Genomic DNA, 21,461 nt, shown 5'->3' with positions numbered 1-21,461 from the left:
GATTATGGACTTACATTCATCAAGTGGAGTAGGATAGAGGAGCAAGTAGAATATTGTATGCACCGGGTTCGTCGTACTCATTCACCGAGTCTATTACTTAATTTTTATTCTAAAGTAAAACGACATATGTGTATCTTCGTCTTTCTCCTTTAGGCAATGCGTCCGATATGATTAGGTACCTATATGTTGAACTAGTATTTACATTGGAATATCATGTTTTGGTTTAATATAACCCCGGTATAGAAACCACAACGTGGGGAAGTGAGTGTATATACTTCCATTCGCGGTATAGATTGTTGGAGATGATCTATTTTCGCTATACTATGCCCGGTAAGCTGTATCTTCAACAGCCCCTTTTTTGCAACATCCCCACCTTAGAACGATATGACTATCAACAATCTACCAATAATACGAGCATACTGAGCTCATTTGAACATGTTTAACGACAGAGGCGTCCTAGCTTAGCTGCATGTGCACGCATATATGTACGTGATGTATACGTCAATGATCGAAACATCGGTTATTACAGGTATGAATACGCCCTCTTAATTCACATATCAAGAATTGACCTACCAGAAGTTCTAACGGCCTATGCTGTGTAGCCAACGTATCGCTGCCTTATTGCCTATATCGCTCGTGGGGGAGGCTCGTGTAGCACACCGCTACCCCAGCTCTAATCTTCTGAAGCCGGGGTAGATATTTTTCTATAAAGGCATAAGCGTTCCGCAATATTCAGGTCTCTGTCAGTCGACCCGAGTAGAACTCTCAGCTTATTCTTAGCTGCTTTAGCGAATAATGGCAGACCCAAAGCCCCTTAAAGGAAAGGTTATACTCGTCACGGGGGTGGCCCAAGGAATCGGGGCAGCTATAAGTGACTACATCGCGGCGCGTGGTGCAACGTTGTCTTTAGCAGATTTGCAGATAGACACACTCAACGCCTCGGCGCAGCGTATTTCTGAGGCTTATCCCGATATTCAAGTGTCGACATGGACTGTGAACGTCACGGACCCGAAGTCCGTCGAGGAATGGGTCATTGCGTCGAAGGAGAAATTTGGGAGGATCGACGGATGTGTCAATAATGCTGGTAAGCTGATCTGAATTTACGATATGTACCTAGGTTATTTATACTTGCCCTCCCCTCATTTGACTTTACTATATCCCATTGACTAACTATCGAGATGTACCGAAATAGGAATCCTTGGTGACGGAGACCAGATAACGGAGATGAGCTACGAGAACTGGTCTCGAGTCATTGATGTTAATTTAACTGGCATGTTTAACTGCCTTAAGTTCCAATTACGCGCAATAGCAGATGGCGGTAGCATTGTGAACATGTCTAGCGCTTCCGGCATACGCGGGACTCCCATCTTGCCGGCCTACGCAGCTTCTAAGCACGGGGTCATTGGTTTGAGTAGAATAGCCGCTGCCGAACACGCCCACCGCAAAGTCCGGGTTAATGCGGGGTGCCCGAAGTATACGTTATTTTCTTATCGGCCCGGCTTTATGAATTGGAGCTGGTATAAAGAGAGACCTGTATTTGACTGCTTTGGGGGGGTTCCTCTCTACGAACGTCAGATATACCATTAGTAACTAACTACTGCTCGCTCTAGGGGCTTCGTGGACGGTGGCATGCAAGATAAATTGCGCAAGGACAAGCCCGACATGAATTTCGCTGAGTACTCGGTGCTATTAAAGGAGTACTTACCAATGGGTGAGGTGGCTGCGATGGTTGGGTATCTCTTAGGCGACGAGAGCAAATTTATCACTCGGGCGATTCTTCCGGTTGATGGCGGGATGAGTGGATGATTCTATAAGGCAGGCCTGTCAACACCACATCTTATTTAATTATCGTGTAACTCCGAGAGAATGTTCTGCTTGTGCCGTTGGGATGAAATTTTTAGCACTAGTCTCATTACAGTAGAAGGTCTTGACATAGGCGATGTCGGACTGCGTTTCTTGGCCTATTGTTTAGCTTGGTCTAGAATTTTGGGACGTTGACTTTACCCTATGTAGCTCAATATCCGTATCGCTCTTTTTCCAATTAAGAAGAATTGGGCGTATGGGCGAATACTTAGAGTAATTAGGTAGATCGTTCTATAGCTGTGAGTTGGTAAAGAGACTCATATCCTGATCACGTGACTGATGCATGTCTATCAAGTTTCTCCCCCCTTTTCTCACCTCCTTATACGGGCCTTACTAGATGCTGATGCTATGACGATGGGCTTATATCTCTCACCTGGATCATCTTGTTATGATAAATATAATCCTAGATAAGCCTAACTGTAACTATCTTCTCTAAAGGGTCATCTATACACATCTTAAGTCTTATAACATCCCCGGGATTTCCACCTTATTCCAATAGACCAAAGCTGAGGCGTTCCGGTTCGTTAGATTGCGAATAGCACATAAGCTTGCGTGTACATAGCAATATTACTGGGTCACAATTCAATAAATACTACCCAGCCGCTTTGATACCGCGCTGCCCCGGTATTCCGTAACCAGGGGGTGTCCGCCGCTCTAACTGCAATTGGATCTCTACGAGTGATATAAACCAATTAGGGGTTCGCGACTGTCTCATCTTTTCATCTTGCGCACAATAACTCTATTTCTTATTTTCCCTTGACCCTACTCGAATATGTCTCTCGGAGCAATTTGGACGCAATTCTTTCCGCCGCGCAACAGCGCACCGCTGACAGACGCCAACTTACCAAGCCAAGCCGGCAAGGTATTCATCGTAACAGGCGGGTCATCCGGGATAGGATATGAAACCTCACGGATCTTGTACGGTGCGGGTGGAAAAGTATATGTGCTTACACGATCGAAAGACAATGCTGAAGATGCTATTACTCGCATAAAGGCACACTATGCCCAAGATGGGGATACGAATGTGAAGACGGGGACCTTACATTTCATACAAATGGACATGATAGATTTTGAAAGTGTCAAAAACGCTGCCCAACAATTCCTAGCGCTCGAAGGGTCGGATGGGAGACTCGATGTCTTATTCAATAATGCGGGTACTGGCGCTCGGAAAAATGCTCCTCGAACTCCCCAGGGACACGAATATCATTTTGCTACCAATTCTATTGGGCACCACTTACTCACCCGATTACTCGCCCCTATTATGTCTAGAACAGCTAAGAAGTCCCCTAAGGATACGGTGCGCGTCGTATGGGCCGCGTCAGTTCTCGTCGACGTGATGAGTCCCCGGGGTGGGATTCGGAAAGAGTATTTACAGGACCCTTTCAGTATTAAGAACGAAATGGAGCTATACGCCACTTCTAAAACCGCAAATTGGTTCCTAGCTTCAGAATTCTCACGTCGGCAGTCCGAGGCTGGAGCTTTCGGCACGGGAGTCGTCCATATGGCCGCCAACCCGGGAAACTATATCACGGGAATATGGCGTCATGTTCCCTCGCTGATTGAATATCTTGTTAGACCTATCCTTCGCTATCCTGTATACGGTGCTTACACGTATCTATGGGCGGCATTCTCAGACTCGGTCACTACGGAGGATGCGGTGACGGGACGATATGTGATTTGTGACGGGAGATGGCATCCTGGACAGAGAGAGGATCTTCTACTAGCACTAAGGGGGGAAGAAGAAGGGGGATCGGGACGGGCAAGGGAGTATTTCGAATGGTGTGAGGAAAGAGTAAAGGAATTCCTGGACTAGAGTCCTAGTATGATCTTTCTACAAGGCCTAGGAACATTCGAGGTAAAGCATGGTATAAAACCATTTGTATTAGTCTTAGTGACTACCTGGGTATATATGTAATATGCTGTATGAATAGTATAATTCGTTGTCGATGCTTACGGTTGACCTGGACCTATTCATATCCTACTTAAGCAGATATTCTCAATACCTATAACGGAGAGAATAGGTACGTATGGATACCTACCCTATGCATCTAGTTATGCATTAACTTATAGCGCATATATATATTCACTAGCCTCCAACGGTGCGATTTTCCCCTCAAGACAAAACTCAACGCTGACCAATCGCCGGATCGACCGGTATATCTTCTATCCACCATCTCCAACCCCTCATGTCTTTTGTATCCTTTGTGTCGTGATTGTCACCAGCAGAATAACATGCTACTTCAAGGCCATTATATATATTTAGTTACCATCTAATCGCAATTTCAGCCATGGCGCAAAATATCGAAAGACTATATGAAGATGCTATAGCTTCAGGATTGCTTCCTGGTGTCTCAGTTATCGCAGGAGATAAATACGGTAAAAGTTCCCTCCAATTGTATACCTGATTCAAGTCCTAGGGAGTATTCGGCCGCGTATAAGACAACTACTCAGTATTTGAAGACGTTATGAAATCAACACTTCAATAGCAGTTACTTATATTCAACAACTAATACTACTAAACAGGCAATGAAATTTACTCCAAGTCCTTTGGAAAGGCAAGTCTCAAGGAGGGCACTGATCTTCCTTACACGGACTCCACAATCAGCAGTATTGCTTCCATGTCCAAGCTCATGACTGCGGTCGCTGTTCTGCAGTGTGTCCAAGACGGGACTTTAGACCTAGATAAAGATATCAAGGCATTGCTTCCTAATATCGGAAAATACGGCATTATTACTGGCTTCGACGACGACAAAAACATTGGCATTTTTACGCCTAACTCCATTCCTATCACTCTTAGGATGTTACTTACTCATACATCTGGCCACGAGTACGATTGGTTCAACCCCTTGCTTGTTAAGTGGCGCGCCTCACGCGGCGAAAGGCCGTTCTCCGGCCCAGATGCTGAGCACATAGCTACCTTGCCTCTAATGTACCCTCCGGGCACGGGATTCTCATATGGTGTGAATTTTGAATGGGCTGGCAAGGCAGTCGAAGCTGTTACCCACCTCAGCCTCGACGAATTCATGCGCGAACGTATCTGGAAGCCTCTAGGAATTGAAAATGACGCTAGTTTCTTCCCAAGAGCGAGAGACGGCATGAAAGATAGAATAGCTGACCTTAGCACACTCAACGAGAAAGGAGAGCCGCCGGCAGTGGATGCCTCGGACTTTGATATGATTGGCGGGGTGTCTGACTGCTTGGGAGGCGCGGGCGTATTCACAACTTCAAGAGCTTACTACACGTTTCTTTCCGCTCTACTTCGGCGAGACCCCAAGCTCCTATCACCCGCGCTGTACGAAGAGCTTTTCCGCCCGCAGCTCGACGAAAAGCTAGAGCAGAAATTGAACGATGATATCGCCTTGCCGGAGAAGACGCAGTACCTCGGCCTGCAGATTCCATTGTCTATCAGGAAGACGTGGAGCTTCGCGGGCCTGGTAGTGAAGGAAGGCCAGGAGGGCTGGTTCGCACCGAATACCGTGTTTTGGGGCGGATATCCGAGTTGTATGTGGTTTATTGACCACGAGACGGGCATCTGTGGGACGGCAGTCTGTCAGATTATACCGGCTATGCATCCTAAAGTCATTGCTCTTCATGGAGAGTTCCAGAAGGCTATATTTAGCCTTGTAAAGGCGAAACAGAACTAGTCATCTTTTCCGTATTCAAAACTCTCGAGGTTATGGGTATAGAAGCAAACGGGTTTTTGAAATTTGTCTTGAGTGGCAATGAGCGTTTGTGATAATACTCCATCGAGGCCAATGAACGAAGCCAGTCATTTAATATATACTTAGATACACTGAAGTCTTTTCAATCCACGCGCTTCAATCGATATATGCCCACATATACCTCCGCACCAAGCACAATGTTTCATTGGTCACAGTCATGGTAACATTCATCTTGAACTCCGTTGTTACAGGCTGGGTCAGTTGGTTCAGTACAGATCCAGCTCTCATAATATTGGCAGGTTTTATCTGCATATACGATAATATTAGCTTAGTATTTCGCAATTTAGCCTTTAAAGACAATAAGTCAGTGTTTGCTGGAGCTATTCCACCTACGCTGGCAAACTTTGCTGCCTGAGCAATCATTTCGAGTCGAGCACTCACGAGTTTGGCCAAAGACACCCAGTCCAAGAGAAAAGACCAAGAGAACTTGAACAAGATGCATGGTGCTGAGGAAGTTCGTAGGAATAATGGCAATAATAGAGAATATCGTTTCAATGCGATGGTGGATGTCGTAGGTGTTTGAAGTTGTACCCTTTAATGATCTGATTTAAGCGTACCGAGAACCAAGAACTCGATGATGTGCTCAACTTTATATACACAGATTGCTTCCTTTTCGCTGCCTACTTGACGTACGGCGGTGCATATGGTACTCATCGTAATAGTTCTCAGAATACATCCGAAGCTGGTGTAACTGAATCCATTGACGAGATACTATACATGTTCTGACTAAGAGAATCGCGGCATACGTCCTAGAAAATAGGTATCATACAATTATACAGTCAAATGGCCCGTAATATCGCCATATATACCTAGAATTGGTAAACGTAAGCTGACTAACGTGTAATAGTCACATTAATGCTATAGCTATCGGATAATTCTATATTCCCCCTTTTCTTATAATTATGATATTGCTTGCTGATAGCATTTATCAGTCCCAAAATTAACACCCACAACAACATTCGAGGTCATGCGAGTATAAATAATTTACCTATCATAGTAGAACATAACAACTACATTGTTCAGTCTGTCAGTCGTGATCTCAAAGTACGGTAAACTAACAGGGATATGGTATCTGATCGTTCAAGTACAAATATGCAACAATGCTCAAAGGTTTTAGTATAAGAGGTAGACAGAAAAGAAACATCCGGTATCAGAATTTTATCCGCATATTATATTCGGTACAAGACCTGAATTTGCTATCATATCCCATAATCCCTTAACCTAGTATCTGCATATCAAAAGTCAAATATTCACAATGGCACCGAAGCTTCAATTCGACGTCATGGCGAGAGTTGCCCAACACATGGAGATTTGGCAATGTCTCCGAATGGGACGTATGAATAAGAAATTAAATAATGTGGTCTTCAACCACACCGTAAGATATATTTTCGAGAATCCGCAGCGATATCGCGCTCTTCAACCGATCGAGTATGCTTTCACAACTGGTAATATTGGCCTGTTGACTACTCTTCGTGACATAGTAGTTACAAGTAATGTGAGGGTTCCACAGGGTTGGTCGTACACAGTGGATTTTGGTTCAGTTGTGCGAGAAGTTCTCGACTTTGAGTCCATGAAGCAATGCCTCACGAACCCCGAGGGCTATAAGTGCTTTCAACTTCTCATCGACACGGCTATTTCGACAGGCACTGTGCCTTCCTTGGACCTCTGGGGCATACATAGTCCTTCGATGTTACTGGGAAATTCCATAAAACAAGACTGTTATGACGCCGTCGCAGTTATTCTGAGACGGCGAACAGAACTTGGCCTTGACCGTTTCTTGAGCGAGATGTGCTTCGAAAACATTCCTGTAATGGATGGTTATCTTTCTCAATATCATGTCTCGGAAAGAATGATTGAATGTCTTATTATCTGCACTGGCTTGCCATTTCACTCCGCCTGTGGCATGGCATTTGTAGGTGCCATCAATTTTCTTCTTACGAATAGCCCGGAGTTACAGAACAGTCCGGACCAAGTGTTAGCTGGTTTCGATCATCTTATTACGTCCCCATCCTGGTATGGCAACCCGGGTGAATCGGGCCGAAGCATCATGAGGTGCATTAACGCGCTTGGCAGGTTTATTCGGACTAAAACCGGAGCGCCAGTTCCTGTCGATACGGTAGGGAAGCTGCTAAATCAAATATGGAGAATTATTAATCCAATTGTAAGATTCGTGGCAGGTGTTGGTGACGCAGAAGGCGTAACCCAAGAGCAATTATTAGATGAAATGACTCGATCTGTCTGGTGCCAGCAATATTCTAGAGTATTCAACGCCATCATCGATCTGAATCCAAGGTTCTCAAATATTCCGAATAGGAACGCTGATGGGACTGCACGGCTAGGACATGTACGCTTTGTCGACCTCGTTAACCGAGAAAATATCAATCTTCCCCTGAATTTCAACTGGAATGCGTATGATAGGAGTATTTTCAATGGGGGCCAGGTACCTGACGATGGTGATAATTGAAGATGTTCTTGATTATCCATCTAAGAGTATTAAGAGATACATATACCTAGATTAGCATTGTTTTATACAAAAGTATTGTTTAATAAATATTCAGTTAATCACTAAAAGCAACTAGTTAAGGTTGTTTATGTTATTCTTCTTTCATGCATAACTATTCCTTTCAGCCACGCAAGGAGTCGAGTTTTTGTTTGTTATCACCGGCTCTTTTTCCTTGTAATTTCCGAGAGCCGCAGGTTCGTACCAGATATGGAAATATTTTCAACATCAACACCACCAGTAGATAGATGCAAGTAGGTATTTGATGCAGAAAATTCATTGTGATATACCTATCATAATATAAGACAGAGTGGCCCATAAAATGAAGGCTGAGTGCTAGAGTTTCTATTGGCTGATATATGCGTTTTAGCCCCCAATTTACAAGCAGGCTGAACCAAGCTTGCCCAAGCTTATCTTAGTATTGTGGGATACGACCCACTTATGGCCCACATAGAGCCCTGCAGCATTCCATTTTATACAACAGCTACGACCAGCTACGACCAGCTACGACCAATTGCTATAGCACTTACCAAACATTATAGTATTGTACCTATTATGTACCTATTATAGTTAGGTACTTGCCTACATGTGCTCAGCAGCTCTTCCTTTCCCCCCTCCGTCTGCTTTCTTCAATGTCGCATGATCTAAACCGCATCTTACTTCTACTTCGTATACTTCTATGCAACAAGCAAAGCTGGCAGAGCAGGCAACTAAATACCGTCGAGGCTTGGGTATGAGTGGTCAGCATGACACGATGTCACAATATCACAAACAATTACATGGGCTGAGCTATGCCTTAATTAATGCAGACAGGACTGATCATGACCCCCTGGTCTCGGTGAACCACGCTCTTCTTCTATTCTATGCCTGCTATGCTCGTCCTAGTGCCAATGCTTATAATTTGGAAATATTCCCTTCTCCTTTGCCCTTCTCACTTACACATATCATCTTCTCCACCACTTTCTCTTTCACCCTTAGCCGTTTCTGAACTACCATAACCCCTCTCCTGCCTGTCATATAGCTGATCGTACCAGCTATTTGTATATTTTTCTTGGTCTACCTTCTCTTCTCCTTTCGACTTGACGAGAGAGGTAGGTATAGGTGACTAATTGTCCCTTCCGTCTTTGTGTCACTTGTTGATTAGGATTTCGTGCTATCTCGTCTGGGTTTGAAATCAAAGAGCCATGTCCGACGTTGACTCAGCCCTGCCTTCGGAGGCTGAATATTTGGACCAGGACGTTGGGGACCGTACCGTGATGGCCATGGTGCCCGTGAGCATGCAAACCCCTAAGAAACCTAAGAAGCAGACCCCTCAGGAAGCTATTGACGAATTCTGGAAAAAATTTACAACTAAAACTCCCGGAAAAGGTTCGTACTCTCATTGTCATACTACCCTACTACACCAGTTTTCGAGCTTGACATTATTGATTCGCCTATACTAGCAACAACTATTATTCCGCACAACGAATATGCCGAGAAAGCGGCGAAGAGGTCTACCAAAGCTATTGGCGCAAATACCCAGACGTCGTACGAAGAAGCTGCTGCCGTCTGCCGAGCCAAGGTCGCCAAAATCGTCAAGGAGTGTCGCCGTGTAAACCAGAAATATCGAGACCCGCACTTCGATCTCGAGATCGATTTGAAATGGGGTAGCCGAGATACTCTAGAGTCTCTTTGCAACACTAAGGAGAAGGCTGACTCGTTCTTCAAGCCCAAGAGCGTCAAGCGTGTGGTAGACATCTTCGACGACCCTAAGTTCTATATCGAGGGTCCCACCGCCAATGACGTCAGGCAAGGTCGCGATGGCGACTGTTGGCTGCTCGCCGCTCTATGTACTCTCAGTAACAAGCCTAGTTTGATTGAGAAGGTTTGCGTAGCCCGTGACGAACAGGTCGGCGTCTACGGCTTTGTCTTCCACCGCGATGGCGAGTGGATCTCAGAGATTATCGATGACAAGTTATTCCTGACCAAGCCCGACTTCGATGAGAGCTTCCTCGAGCGGATACTTTGGGAAGACCGCGAAAGGATTAACTCTGAGGAGCAATATCGAAAGGCGTATCAAAGCGGATCTGGAGCTCTCTATTTCGCCCAGTGCGAGCACGAAAATGAGACCTGGCTACCGCTGCTCGAGAAGGCGTATGCTAAAGCACATGGCGACTACGCATCGATCGATGGCGGTTTCACCGGAGAGGGAATCGAGGATCTCACTGGTGGAGTTACGTCCGAGGTAGGTTTTATCTTTCAGTCATACCTTTGAGAATTAGTTTCCTACTGATACTGTATAGCTCTATACCACGGATATTCTTGACAGGGAGTATTTTTGGAAAGAAGAGTTGATGAAGGTAAACGATGAATTTCTCTTCGGATGCTCCACAGGAATGTGGGGTGCTTGTTGGGGCGAACGTAAGGGCATCTATGAGCTTCATGCCTACTCAATAATGAAGGCTGTGGACATTGACGGCCAGCGGCTTGTCCTACTCAAGAACCCCTGGGGGAAAGGAGAATGGACCGGCCCATGGAGTGACGGGTCTAAAGAGTGGACAGCTGAGTGGATGGTCAAGCTCAACCATCGGTTCGGCGACGATGGGAATTTCTGGATCTCGTACGATGATCTACTTCGAAAGTACCAGGCTTTTGATAGAACTCGACTTTTCGGGCCGGAGTGGAAAGTTACCTCTCTCTGGACAACTCTCTCGGTTCCCTGGACAGTAGACTACCACGATACATACTTTTCATTCTCTCTAGCAAAGACTGGGCCTGTTGTTCTTGTGCTTTCTCAGCTGGATGAGCGCTACTACCGAGGCCTTGAAGGGCAATACCGATTCGAATTGAACTTTCGCCTCCACAAAAACGGCCAAGAAGACTATGTTGTCCGTAGCATCAGCTCGATCCGTCTGAACCGCGCGGTAAATGTTGAGCTCGAGCTAGAAGAGGGCGAATATACGGTCTTGCTCAAGATTGATGCTACTCGTTATATGGACAAGCTACCAATAGAAGAGGTGGTGCGCAACTATGCGCGGGACCGCAGAGACAAGCTAGTCGCCGTCGGCATGTCATACGACCTAGCTCACAGTAAGGGGAAGATCATCGAGTCTTCCGAAGAAAAGAAGGCCCGGAAGGAAGCAGAGCAGCGCAAGAAGGATAAAGAGCGTGAGGAACTCAAGAAAAAAATCATGGAGGCCCGGCAACGTAATCATTATTACCGCGTCAAACAGCATAAGAAGGACCAAGAGAAGAAGGCTAAGGCCAAGGCCAAAGCACAGGCCAAAAAAGCTGCGAAGGCCGACAAGTTAAAGGCTAAGGAGACGGACAAACAGGAGACCAGTTCCAAGGAAGAGCCGTCGAAATCCGCGGATAAGCACGTTAAAGCGTTGTCGTCAAGCCCTACGCCGGCGCCGGAGGACCCTAAGAAGGAACCGACTTCTGAATCGAGTACGGACCCCAAGGTGGAGACGCCCTCTACAGAACCTGACAAGTCTTCCGTAGACCCACCGCCGACATCTGAAGAGCACCCTGCTGAAAACCCTGAGGTTTCTAAGGAATCTAAAGCAGATGATACATCTGGGTCCGGGAAAGTTGAAGACAAAACTGAGCTGGGTACGGAAGAATTACCCGCTCCTAGCGTTACTTTATCAAATAAGGCAAATGTCGATAACAAGTCGGATGAGAAGGGGGCGAAGGAGACGGAAGATGAAGAGGATGACTCGTCTGACGAGAGCGATATATCGTCTGTTTCCGAGATTAGCGATCGAGAGCTAGACTATGAGCTCAAGCGTCAGGCGAATAGTGCTGCCCATCCTCCTCCTTCACCACCCCCTCCTGTCGAGCCGCCGGAGGAAGAGGACGAGTTCGAGAAAGACCCGTGGAATGCTGTCGCCACAGTCGGTCTACGCGTCTACTACAAGGTGTCTGATGAGGATAAGGATAAGGAGATTGTAAAGCTACGCGTCGTCCGCCCGAACCCCTACGCTAAGGACGATAAGACGAAAGGCGAAGAAGAGGATGAGGAGAAAGAAAAAGAGCCCAAGACCTCTAAGGGCCTAGACGTCGACGACAGTTCTAAGGATGCCACGCTTGAAGGTAGCCAGGAGCAGAGGAAGAAGAGCATCATGTCTCTTGTGCCGCAAGCTTAGCGAGTGTAAGGATCCGAATAACGAGTTTATGAGGTATGAGTTATTACGAGTATGATTGGATAGAAAAGAATGGAACCTGTATAGAGATTGAGAATAATAGTCAAGTAGAATACCTACTCCATTCAGTCACTTGAATATAAATATCTTCTTTTCATATCGCCGAGCTTGTTTTCGTATGATGTCGATTTAACTTGTTTAATTGACATTATCTCAGCTAGATATGAGGTATGTAGATATGTACTAACTATAGGGGTATCATCATTCTTGCGTAACGCCATGGCGAGTCGACTACCAAGCCAGGCCAACTAGCCGCCCCGAAACCCGAGACGCTACTTTCTTCCTTTCTTCCGCACACAATAATAAACAACTAGAACTGTGCCAGCATGGTAAGCGCCAGCATGTAATGTCACGACATATCAAAAGCCATCAAGCAACCTCTCAATCTTGCTCCGCTCCACAGCCTCTAGATCCTCCATCACAACGTCCTCGCCAGGCGCCGGGTCCGGCAACTGGGCGACACGGGAGGCGACGCGTACCAATAGCACGCGCATGCGCTCGAGTTCCTTTTCCATTTCGCCGTCGCGCGTGACGAGGTTCGGTTGGACTTTTTCGACGCCGGATTCGCTTGAATTGCCGACTTCGTTCGCACCGCTACTACTTTGCGGTTTGGAGGAGTCGATGGCGGAAGAGGAGGGGGTGGTGGTGGCAGAAGAAAAGGGAGCTAGTAAGTTGCGCATTCGACGGAGACGATCGAGGCGCGCGCGGGTTTCTTTTCGCCGCGAGGAGAGGATTGATAGCGAGGTTGCGAGGTCGGCGTAACGTAGGGCTTCGGCGGGGTGGGCTTCGGATTGCGAGGTTGAGTGTTGGTCCCATGTGTTGGGGAGGGAGGCGATGACTTCGTCGGATGCTAAGTACGGTATCTAGTTAGCAAGAAGCTCTATAATATTATATATCATCATAGAGAAGTAAACATACCAAAATCCGCACCCACCATCAAAAACTTGGGTCCTCCACCTCCCAACCCCGTCCCTACATCTACCCCGTCATCGTCGTCCCCCCCTCCCCCCCCTTCCCCGCGCACAGCCCTCTCTGCAGCCTCCAAGTACAGCGTCTCGATCTGCTCCGCGACATGCCGACTAGCCTGGGGCGCATACACGCGGCGCGCGTGTTGCTGCAAGATGTGGTTGGCGCGGTACAGCACCTCGTCGACGACGCGGTCGCTTAGGCTGCCGCCGTTGTCGGGGATGCGCTGGTTGGATGTGCGCCATGTGGTGCTCGGTGCGAGGGATTGGGATAGGTGGAGGGTCTGCGCGGTGAGGAAGGAGGATTTGTGGGCGAGGATCGTGGGGGGCGCCATGGTGGTGGTGGTTTATTTGGGAGTTCTAGGTGTTGCGCTGGGGTTCTCTTCTAGTAGAGTTAAGATGTAGGGCGCATCGTTTGGCGGTTTTAATTCTTTGAATTTTGAGGCACGGGTAGAAGAATAGCTTTCTAATTAGCCAATCGTTTGTATAATTGATTTCTATTTCCTCTATCCGAAACGGTTGTAAATTGAGTTGGCTTAAAGTGGTATATTGTGTGATATATTGTACTTATTGAAAGATCTTGAAAGATCGCGTCGCGTCTTGGAGATCTAGGTACATACCCCGCGTTTTTATCTAGCGGGTCCACTGCGGGGTCTATTCAGGGTCCAAGATGTGCATGTAGGTACCTTACATAAGGTACCATAAACTACCTTAGGTACCTAGGTACATACTGGAGTTATTAAGTGCGCAAAGACTAAATTATAACTATTCTCAACTTCTCCCTTATATTCCAATTCCACTCATCTACGCTTTCTTTCTGGCCCCCGTTGAAAATGTATTGAGGTCAATTTGGAAAGCGAATTGCAAAGCAATCTTAATTAAAAGATAGCAACACGATATAACCAATAATCAAACATTTATACGGCACTGAGGATACTCCTGCTATAACAGAAGTCGAATCTATTTCTCATCTCATTTAATCATATCAAATATTTCCCTCCAAAACCCTATCTCAAATAAGACGCCTCGCCATAATTTTCATCGACATTCGTCACACATCATGGGCAATGATTTTCCATGTTTGAATTCTTTCAGAATTCATCACAGTCCCGACCACCAAAATGTCTCAGCCACCTTGAACGAACCCTTCACAGCTTTACTTTCTTTAACCTCACTGCTGTCACTGACAATGACATCGTACTCGCCCTCCTCGACGCACCATTGATCGCGCTCCTCGTCCCAGTAACTAGCCGCGTATTTTTTCGCAACCTTTACAGAAACCGTCTTAATTTCGCCTGGTGCTAGCTCTACCTTGGCGAAACCCTTGAGTTCTTTGACTGGCCGATTCACCTTAGCTTTCTGTTTGGGCGCCACGTAGACCTGCGCAACCTCGGCACCCTTTACGCCGCCCGTATTTTTAACGGCAACTAATATAGTTAATTCCCCGTCTTTTTCGGTGACCGACAGGTCTGAAAACGCGAAGCTCGTGTAGCTCAAGCCGTGTCCAAAAGGGAATAAGACCTCGCGATCGGCAAATTCGTAGTACCGGTAACCGATGTAGATGTCCTCGCCGTAGATCACTCGACCGCCTTCGGTCCGGTAATTCAGAAATGCCGGGTTATGCTGGACGCGAACTGGGAAACTGAGACTAAGCTTTCCAGAAGGATTTACGTCACCGAAGAGAATATCCGCAATGGTATTTCCCGTCTCGTTGCCGCCGTACCAAGCGTGGATAAGAGCATTTACGTCGTTGATCCAAGGCATCTCTACTGGGGTACCGGACTGCATGACCACTGCTGTGTTGGGATTGGCTTTGGCGACAGCAGCGATCAGATCATCTAAGCCGGGAGGGAGGCTCATGTCGGTGCGGTCATTGCCTTCGGTTTCCCATTCGGCGTTAAGCCCGGTGCATACGATGACTTGATCGGCACCCCGAGCCAGCTCTACAGCGTAGGCTATCTCAGCTTTTGGATCGATAATCTTACAGCCGCCGACCCTGAGCGCGCCGCCGTTGAGAAGAACCGCACCGCCTCCTAGCTTAGACGTTGGACTCGATCCAAACGTGACCTTGAAGTTGTAGGTCTTTCCCTTTTCCAACTTGTAGGTCCCTTTCACTTCGATCGTGGCACTACCAAAGAATGCCTCGCCTAATGTCTGTTTTGTGGTGTTGTCGACAATTAGCTCGTCATTAATGTAAAGATTTGCCGATCCGGACACAACAACCCCGAATTCCCAGGTCGCGTCTTCCTCAGCAACTAACGATCCCTCAAGAGTCGCATACCAGAGAGGACCCTTCACGTTCGGATTTGAGTAGTCAATTAGTAGCATCTCCGTCTTCAGAAGCTCTAGTTGGTCAACTGGTTTCCTGTCTAGAATATCGTGTCCCTCTGTGTAAACCTTCATGGTCATCCCTTGTGCACCCTTGCCTGACTTGGTTGAATAGCCGAGGAGCGGTAACAACTTGTGTGAGTATTGGCCGATTGTATAATCTGGAGCCGAGGACAACTTGTTACTGATACCGTCGAATGGAGTCACGGCATAATACGCAGCCAAAGACGCGGATCCTCCTCCGTGGTATGTTGCAACCTTGGCGTTCGGTCCAATGATTACAGTCTAGAAATATCAGGTAATTAGCTATCAGGAGCCCAAAGTCTGAGCAGAGTTAGAGAAGAATACCGTACCTTCTTATCCTTTTTAAGGGGAAGGACATCATTCTCGTTCTTCAACAAGACGATTCCCTCATTGCCTATTCGTCGAAGAAGCTCGGCCGTTTCAGGGGTATCAGCTGTACCTTCAGGGGCGTTCTCTTTCACGCCGCTAGCACCACACTTTTTGATAAATTCCAACATAGTCTTCACTCGCTGATCTAGGATATGGGTGCGAACTTTGTCGGTCGAGACGTTGAATTTTAACGGCCCGCCCCTGAATCGTGGCGGACCAGGCATCTCAAGATCAAGACCAGCTATCGCCGCCTCTGTAGTGCTGTATGTGCCGTACCAGTCACTCATGATCATTCCATCCCAACCCCATTCCCCACGTAGCATCTGGTCCAAAAGCTTGGGGTTCTCGCTACAGTACGTCCCGTTGACTCCATTGTAACCTGTCATAAACGATGCCGGATTGGAATCGCGAACGACTAGTTGGAACGGCAGCGCATATATCTCACGCAGTGCTCGTTCTGTGATGATTGCTTGGACGGCATTTCGTTTGTGTTCGTGGTCATTACAAACGAAATGCTTAATAGTAGCTTGGATCCCGGTTGACTGGATACCCCTGACGAGCGCAGCTGCACCCAACCCAGCTAGGAAAGGGTCCTCGCCAAGCGACTCGAATCCTCGGCCACCCAAAGGTCCTCGCTGCATGTTTATAGTAGGCCCTAGGATTGCGTGTGCTCCCTTTACCTTGGCCTCGTCTCCCATTTTCCTTCCTGCTTCTTCTAGAAGCTCGAGGTTGAAAGTAGCACCTAAGCCAGTCCCGCAAGGAAAACAAGCAGCTTTGATGCCATTGAAGAACTTGGTACCGCGAACACCATTGGGCCCGTCAGTTAAACGCAACGAAGGGATGCCGTGTTCTGGGAGGCCTTTTGTGTGCCAAAAGTCGATACCTGCCAGAAGATCGACCTTGTCGCTCATAGAGAGCTTTTTGAGGACCTGTTCTACATTTATATCCGCCATCGTTACTTTAACTCGGAGGGAAACGGTGAGAATGAAAATAACTGCTGAATACCCAGAACAGGCAGGAAGAAAAGAAAGAAGATGAAGATAGAAGAAAGAGGAAGGAGAAAGAGATCGGGGTTTTAACTACTCGAAGAACAATTCATTACTTATTACTACCTTTATAGCTCGAAACTAAACCCACCGCCACTACCGCGTAGTACTTCCCTACCCCATACAAGGTTCAACAGCAGACAGCATACAAGGAGGTACGACCAATATTGACCAAGCAGGATACGCAATTCACAGAGGTCGCGGCTTGGCGGTGTATTTCGTGGGGTCATGTAAGATCGGCTCTCGTCTGCCGTCCCATCGTCTGCGACCCTCCGGCATCTTCTCCTGGTAGGCACAAGCCCCCCTTTCCCCCCCAAACGTATGAATTGTGACCCTCGACACCGGAACGCAATCGGGGGGGACAAGCCATCCAAGGAAAAAAAAAACGTTGAAGCGGTCTCTTTCAATGTAGTGTAGATCGGCGCCGGGTCGCGGGCCGCTCGACCCGGACTCCCGCCCGAAGATTTCCCAGTAGCGCGCCGCAATAGGGGGGCCCCGAGGTTTCTCCAGTCCAACCATCGGCTGTGGTTATACAGCTAGCTGCCGACAGGGTCCCGATATGTAGTCCTGAACGCTTGGACGCAAGGTGCTGCTACTTCGGTTACGCGTTCGTCGTGACTTTGCCCCGAGTTCGCTGGGTTTTGTAGAATTCTAAATAGGAAATAAGACCGATCGATTAGTTCGTTGACGGCCTAGTCAGTGATTAGAAAGCACGGTATTTTTGTTTTAGTCCGTACGCTATTCTATATGATCTCCTATCAGAGACGTACATAAGTTATGCTTACCCATGTCATGTATATCAGTCGTAAGCAGCTATATGGAAGATAAATTCACAATGTTGTGACAGCGGGACAGTTACACAGAACACATAAAAGTTCATACATCACATAGAATTAAATATAAGGTCTATATAATTACTAAAGTAGCTAGTTGGTATCATGAATATTGTCATAACGCCTGTTCAATTAAAGATTGAAATTGGTCGCAAATCACAAAATGTGAATCGATATCTTCACAGTATCCAACTGGTCGTGGATTGAAGGGCAATGGTTGGATACATTCATTCAAAGGGTTGTATTTTATATAAAACATAGAAAAATAAAACTTTTACACCAATAGCTTTAGGCCTAAAGGTCATGACAAGGCCACATAAATACCTCTAGAAATACATACCCGTGTCTAGGTATATCCCAAGCAGGTATTGGCCCTGTGTTATAGCTCCTTTCGACGTAATAGAGATGTACATTTCAATGGTTACCGGTCTTATATATTCTTAGTTTATGAAAATTTACTCGGAAAGCTTATAAGCTGGTAGTCCTGAAGTATCTATAGCCTTAGTAAAAGAGGCAGACCTAAAATGCGTACAAACAACTTATTTTCTGCAAGGAACCCCGAATGTGAGTTACAGATGCTAGTGGTCGTGTGTACTCAGAAATAGCATTCTTCTAGAATTATAACACTTAGGCTGTGATCTGTTGTTGTGTTTACCCAATGCCTATAGTGCTAGATTCTAGAACTACCATATTAAAGCTTCTAACCTGAACCCCCCCGGAGAGTATTTTCTATATTTGAATATTGACCTCGTCTTGTCCTTTTACTAGTGCGTAAATTTCCTCATTAACAAAACCAATACCTATATATCTAGTACTTACGTATCCCCGTGAGATTGCCGTGGTTTTACGCAATACAAATAGCTATGCTTTCACAGGCCAACTTAACACAGATTCCCATACTCATAATACAGAATCATGATATTGAGAAGAAACCTTGCTTAGGGCGATGCTGTTATTTTCCCATAAACCATAATATAATCAAGTTTTACAAGAATTCGCATCCTGAAAGCAGACACATACCTCGGAGATAGGTATTAGATTTACGTCTCATAAAAAATGGTGCCTACTTGCTTATTTACCCACGTCTGTTGGAATTACCGATCTTACTTAGACACCACTAACGCATTCCGGGCCAAGTTTCGGTATGCTTTAGATAGACAGTCATACGATTCATATGCAATTGTCATGAGATGACCGGGCATATCTGACATGAGGCACATTATTTCCAGCCACTAATAAGGAAAAGTATCATTAGCTATTTGTAGACAGATCTACGTTAGGTAATAATGAAATAATGAAATAATGGACCATAGAACTTTGGTTAGATAATAATCTGAAAGAAAGGGGGACGACAAAAGCGTCTTCCACTGACGATATCACTGAATGGTTAAAGTGATACCCAAAGTATATTATTAATCAGAAGTCGAGGATGCCATACGATATGTTATCACTGATCTTGTCGGTATGATAATCCTGCCGATTGCTAGACAAATATGCCTCTTGGTTCGCGGGAATAAGTTGATCTTCTGGAGATGTGTCAGGCTAGTTCAAAACAATAGGATAAGACTGTTCTCGGAGCCTCGGAAGTGCGGTAGAAGGGCGAATACAATATAAACACCGAAGCTAAATGATGATTATCGGCTTTAATACATATTAGCTGATTAACAACAAATTTAAATCCTAGCTCGTTACAGCTTGCAAAGGGATTTTACCTGTTTAAACCCGTAATCTTCGAATACAGTGGGTTTGAATAAGTAAACTCCTGCTCCTATATAGTTAATGAGGTAAGATGCGGCGCCGTAGACGGTGCAACCTAATTCGCCGTCTAAGTCCGAGGTTCGTAAGATGTAGGACCCCACATAGACGACGGGACCCGGATGGGGCCTGACGTTTAAATCGGAGCCAACAATTATGCCGAGGTGGTGGTCTGGTCAGGTTAATTGTATCATATATTACAGAATTGGCTATATGCGGTAGAGCAGGCATAGGGTCAACTACCGAATCAGGGGGGTAGCCTTAGGTACCTAGATGAACCTATAGCGTTAACCTAGTCTAGGTCAAGTCGCCCGGGTGAAAGCATCGGGGTATATAGAGTATAAATGATGCCATCAATATGATACTTGAAGCTTGCGGATTGCCAGAACAGCCCCCTTTCCTCATTTCATCTCGCGCAACCCTTTTGAACAATTTTACAAGGTTTCGAAAAGGAACCCCAAACCACCAATTCCTTGTGCTCAAACCACTATAATGGCAGCATCGCATCGAGTTCTCCTTACGGGAGCAAACGGCTTCATTGCGCAGCATGTTCTGTCGCAACTTCTCGAAGCGGGGTTCTCGGTACGCGCCATCGCTCGTTCAGAGTCCAAGATTGACGTCCTCAAAAAGAGCTTCAGCAAATATGTGAGCACGCCGCAACTAGACTTTGGTGTCGTACCCGATATCACTGTTCCTGGCGCCTTCGACGGCGTCTTGGTATCTAACCCTCCGTTCGACATCGTCGTCCATACGGCCTCCCCTTTCTTCATCCGGGCGGTCAAAAGCACAGACTTTTTAGACCCAGCCATTAAAGGCACAACAGAAATTCTGTCGGGCATAACTCGCGTGGCACCAAGCGTTAAGCGCGTCGTCGTCACATCATCGTTCGCTGCTATTGGAGATATGGCTGCAAACCCAATCGCGAACCCTCCAAGAATCTATACGAGAGATGATTGGAACCCTACGACGCTTGAACAAGCATTAGCAACGGATAACCCGAATATAACGTACCCGGCTAGTAAAGCACTTGCGGAGAAGGCGGCGTGGGATTTTGTAAAAGAGGGCAAAGGCAACTTTGAGTTGGTGACGTTAAACCCGCCCGGCGTCTACGGGCCACTCTTCGACGCCTCCCAGATTGCGAAGCCAGAAGACCTCAACGCAAGCACAAGCCTAATTTATCAGTCTCTTCTGCGGCCTGGCTTGAAGTCGACTGATCCTGTTCCTACTACATTTATATATCTTTGGGTTGACGTACGCGACCTTGCACAAGCTCACGTACTGGCTGCCACCAAACCAGAGGCTGCAAACAAGCGATGGTTTATCGTTGCAGGTGATTTAAGTTATCAGGAAATGGCCAACTATCTGCGCGAGGCGTTGCCAGAGAAGAGAGACGTGATACCCGTGGGCGAGCCGGAGAAGACGCAAAAACCAGAGGGATTCTACGGAGCAAGCGCCCCTGAAACCGAACAGGTACTTGGTGTAAAGTATAGGTCGGCTGCAGAGTCCATCAAGGATCTGGCGCCGCAGTTAGTTGAGATCGAGAAGAGAGCGGCAGCTTCATCCTCGTGAGTCAAGATGTCAAGGTGTCAAGGTGTCAAGGTGCCGAGGTGTGAAGATGGGATAGATTAGGTCGGTTGTTGTTTTTATTGAAATGGAAAGCCCAGCTCTTTATCGATAGTTGAAGGAGGGAATGCATAATCAATTCCACTTACCTTATGTACCTAACATTAGATAGTATAAAATGTACTGTGTCGTGTTGCACAAACATTAGGTACGTTCATGCTGCCCTTGGCACCCAAATATTGAACATCAAGTGGCTCCTGCCACAGATATTGATATACATTACAACTCAAGTACAGCTGAGGTGTG

General features: G+C 46.5%; 8 protein-coding genes across 8 annotated transcripts; 6 read left to right on the top strand and 2 right to left on the bottom strand.

The window, feature by feature from the left end:
• The first annotated feature begins 215 nt into the window (after window positions 1–215).
• F4813DRAFT_367250 (uncharacterized protein) lies at window positions 216–2,159 on the top strand. Its single transcript, XM_049244143.1, has 4 exons — window positions 216–1,083; window positions 1,192–1,562; window positions 1,706–1,955; window positions 2,005–2,159. The coding sequence occupies exons 1-3, from the start codon at window positions 796–798 to the stop codon at window positions 1,713–1,715; spliced, it is 669 nt and encodes a 222-aa protein (XP_049097476.1). The 5' UTR covers window positions 216–795; the 3' UTR covers window positions 1,716–1,955; window positions 2,005–2,159.
• Window positions 2,160–2,594: 435 nt separating this feature from the next.
• F4813DRAFT_367247 (NAD(P)-binding protein) lies at window positions 2,595–3,958 on the top strand. The gene has a single exon (XM_049244142.1). The coding sequence runs from the start codon at window positions 2,636–2,638 to the stop codon at window positions 3,674–3,676; it is 1,041 nt and encodes a 346-aa protein (XP_049097475.1). The 5' UTR covers window positions 2,595–2,635; the 3' UTR covers window positions 3,677–3,958.
• Window positions 3,956–6,195, top strand: F4813DRAFT_367245 (beta-lactamase/transpeptidase-like protein). Its single transcript, XM_049244141.1, has 2 exons — window positions 3,956–4,239; window positions 4,387–6,195. Exons 1-2 carry the CDS (start codon window positions 4,152–4,154, stop codon window positions 5,505–5,507), a joined length of 1,209 nt encoding a protein of 402 aa, XP_049097474.1. The 5' UTR covers window positions 3,956–4,151; the 3' UTR covers window positions 5,508–6,195.
• Window positions 6,196–6,419: 224 nt separating this feature from the next.
• F4813DRAFT_161308 (uncharacterized protein) lies at window positions 6,420–8,149 on the top strand. Its single transcript, XM_049239087.1, has one exon. It carries the CDS (start codon window positions 6,841–6,843, stop codon window positions 8,047–8,049), a length of 1,209 nt encoding a protein of 402 aa, XP_049097473.1. The 5' UTR covers window positions 6,420–6,840; the 3' UTR covers window positions 8,050–8,149.
• Window positions 8,150–8,615: 466 nt separating this feature from the next.
• F4813DRAFT_367243 (cysteine proteinase) lies at window positions 8,616–12,369 on the top strand. Its single transcript, XM_049244140.1, has 3 exons — window positions 8,616–9,453; window positions 9,528–10,309; window positions 10,368–12,369. Exons 1-3 carry the CDS (start codon window positions 9,270–9,272, stop codon window positions 12,213–12,215), a joined length of 2,814 nt encoding a protein of 937 aa, XP_049097472.1. The 5' UTR covers window positions 8,616–9,269; the 3' UTR covers window positions 12,216–12,369.
• Window positions 12,370–12,387: 18 nt separating this feature from the next.
• Window positions 12,388–13,810, bottom strand: F4813DRAFT_398121 (kinetochore Sim4 complex subunit Fta4). Its single transcript, XM_049248012.1, has 2 exons — window positions 13,191–13,810; window positions 12,388–13,122 (listed from the first exon to the last, which is right to left on the bottom strand). The coding sequence occupies exons 1-2, from the start codon at window positions 13,570–13,572 to the stop codon at window positions 12,632–12,634; spliced, it is 873 nt and encodes a 290-aa protein (XP_049097471.1). The 5' UTR covers window positions 13,573–13,810; the 3' UTR covers window positions 12,388–12,631.
• A 141-nt stretch (window positions 13,811–13,951) lies between these two features.
• Window positions 13,952–17,415, bottom strand: F4813DRAFT_367237 (glycoside hydrolase family 3 protein). Its single transcript, XM_049244139.1, has 2 exons — window positions 15,919–17,415; window positions 13,952–15,850 (listed from the first exon to the last, which is right to left on the bottom strand). Exons 1-2 carry the CDS (start codon window positions 16,909–16,911, stop codon window positions 14,339–14,341), a joined length of 2,505 nt encoding a protein of 834 aa, XP_049097470.1. The 5' UTR covers window positions 16,912–17,415; the 3' UTR covers window positions 13,952–14,338.
• Window positions 17,416–19,953: 2,538 nt separating this feature from the next.
• F4813DRAFT_161262 (putative NADPH-dependent methylglyoxal reductase GRE2) lies at window positions 19,954–21,359 on the top strand. Its single transcript, XM_049239086.1, has one exon. The coding sequence runs from the start codon at window positions 20,085–20,087 to the stop codon at window positions 21,159–21,161; it is 1,077 nt and encodes a 358-aa protein (XP_049097469.1). The 5' UTR covers window positions 19,954–20,084; the 3' UTR covers window positions 21,162–21,359.
• The last annotated feature ends 102 nt before the right edge of the window (window positions 21,360–21,461 follow it).

The sequence above is a fragment of the Daldinia decipiens genome, assembly GCF_022478715.1.
Source record: "Daldinia decipiens strain CBS 113046 unplaced genomic scaffold F4813scaffold_29, whole genome shotgun sequence".
NCBI lineage: Eukaryota > Fungi > Ascomycota > Sordariomycetes > Xylariales > Hypoxylaceae > Daldinia > Daldinia decipiens.
The sequence above is the reverse complement of the archived record's forward strand: the minus strand, read 5'-3'. Positions and strand labels throughout refer to the sequence as shown.

What these genes read in the sequence shown, in the direction of transcription:
- F4813DRAFT_367250 (XM_049244143.1), top strand. Translation starts at nt 796, where the DNA reads ATGGCAGACCCAAAGCCCCTTAAAGGAAAGGTTATACTCGTCACGGGG. An exon ending in ACGGATGTGTCAATAATGCT is followed by an intron (nt 1,084 to 1,191) that starts GGTAAGCTGATC and finishes TGTACCGAAATA; the next exon opens with GGAATCCTTGGTGACGGAGA.
- F4813DRAFT_367247 (XM_049244142.1), top strand. Translation starts at nt 2,636, where the DNA reads ATGTCTCTCGGAGCAATTTGGACGCAATTCTTTCCGCCGCGCAACAGC.
- F4813DRAFT_367245 (XM_049244141.1), top strand. Translation starts at nt 4,152, where the DNA reads ATGGCGCAAAATATCGAAAGACTATATGAAGATGCTATAGCTTCAGGA. An exon ending in TATCGCAGGAGATAAATACG is followed by an intron (nt 4,240 to 4,386) that starts GTAAAAGTTCCC and finishes ACTACTAAACAG; the next exon opens with GCAATGAAATTTACTCCAAG.
- F4813DRAFT_161308 (XM_049239087.1), top strand. Translation starts at nt 6,841, where the DNA reads ATGGCACCGAAGCTTCAATTCGACGTCATGGCGAGAGTTGCCCAACAC.
- F4813DRAFT_367243 (XM_049244140.1), top strand. Translation starts at nt 9,270, where the DNA reads ATGTCCGACGTTGACTCAGCCCTGCCTTCGGAGGCTGAATATTTGGAC. An exon ending in AACTAAAACTCCCGGAAAAG is followed by an intron (nt 9,454 to 9,527) that starts GTTCGTACTCTC and finishes CGCCTATACTAG; the next exon opens with CAACAACTATTATTCCGCAC. An exon ending in CTGGTGGAGTTACGTCCGAG is followed by an intron (nt 10,310 to 10,367) that starts GTAGGTTTTATC and finishes GATACTGTATAG; the next exon opens with CTCTATACCACGGATATTCT.
- F4813DRAFT_398121 (XM_049248012.1), bottom strand. Translation starts at nt 13,572, where the DNA reads ATGGCGCCCCCCACGATCCTCGCCCACAAATCCTCCTTCCTCACCGCG. An exon ending in GATGGTGGGTGCGGATTTTG is followed by an intron (nt 13,123 to 13,190) that starts GTATGTTTACTT and finishes TACCGTACTTAG; the next exon opens with CATCCGACGAAGTCATCGCC.
- F4813DRAFT_367237 (XM_049244139.1), bottom strand. Translation starts at nt 16,911, where the DNA reads ATGGCGGATATAAATGTAGAACAGGTCCTCAAAAAGCTCTCTATGAGC. An exon ending in CCCTTAAAAAGGATAAGAAG is followed by an intron (nt 15,851 to 15,918) that starts GTACGGTATTCT and finishes TGATATTTCTAG; the next exon opens with ACTGTAATCATTGGACCGAA.
- F4813DRAFT_161262 (XM_049239086.1), top strand. Translation starts at nt 20,085, where the DNA reads ATGGCAGCATCGCATCGAGTTCTCCTTACGGGAGCAAACGGCTTCATT.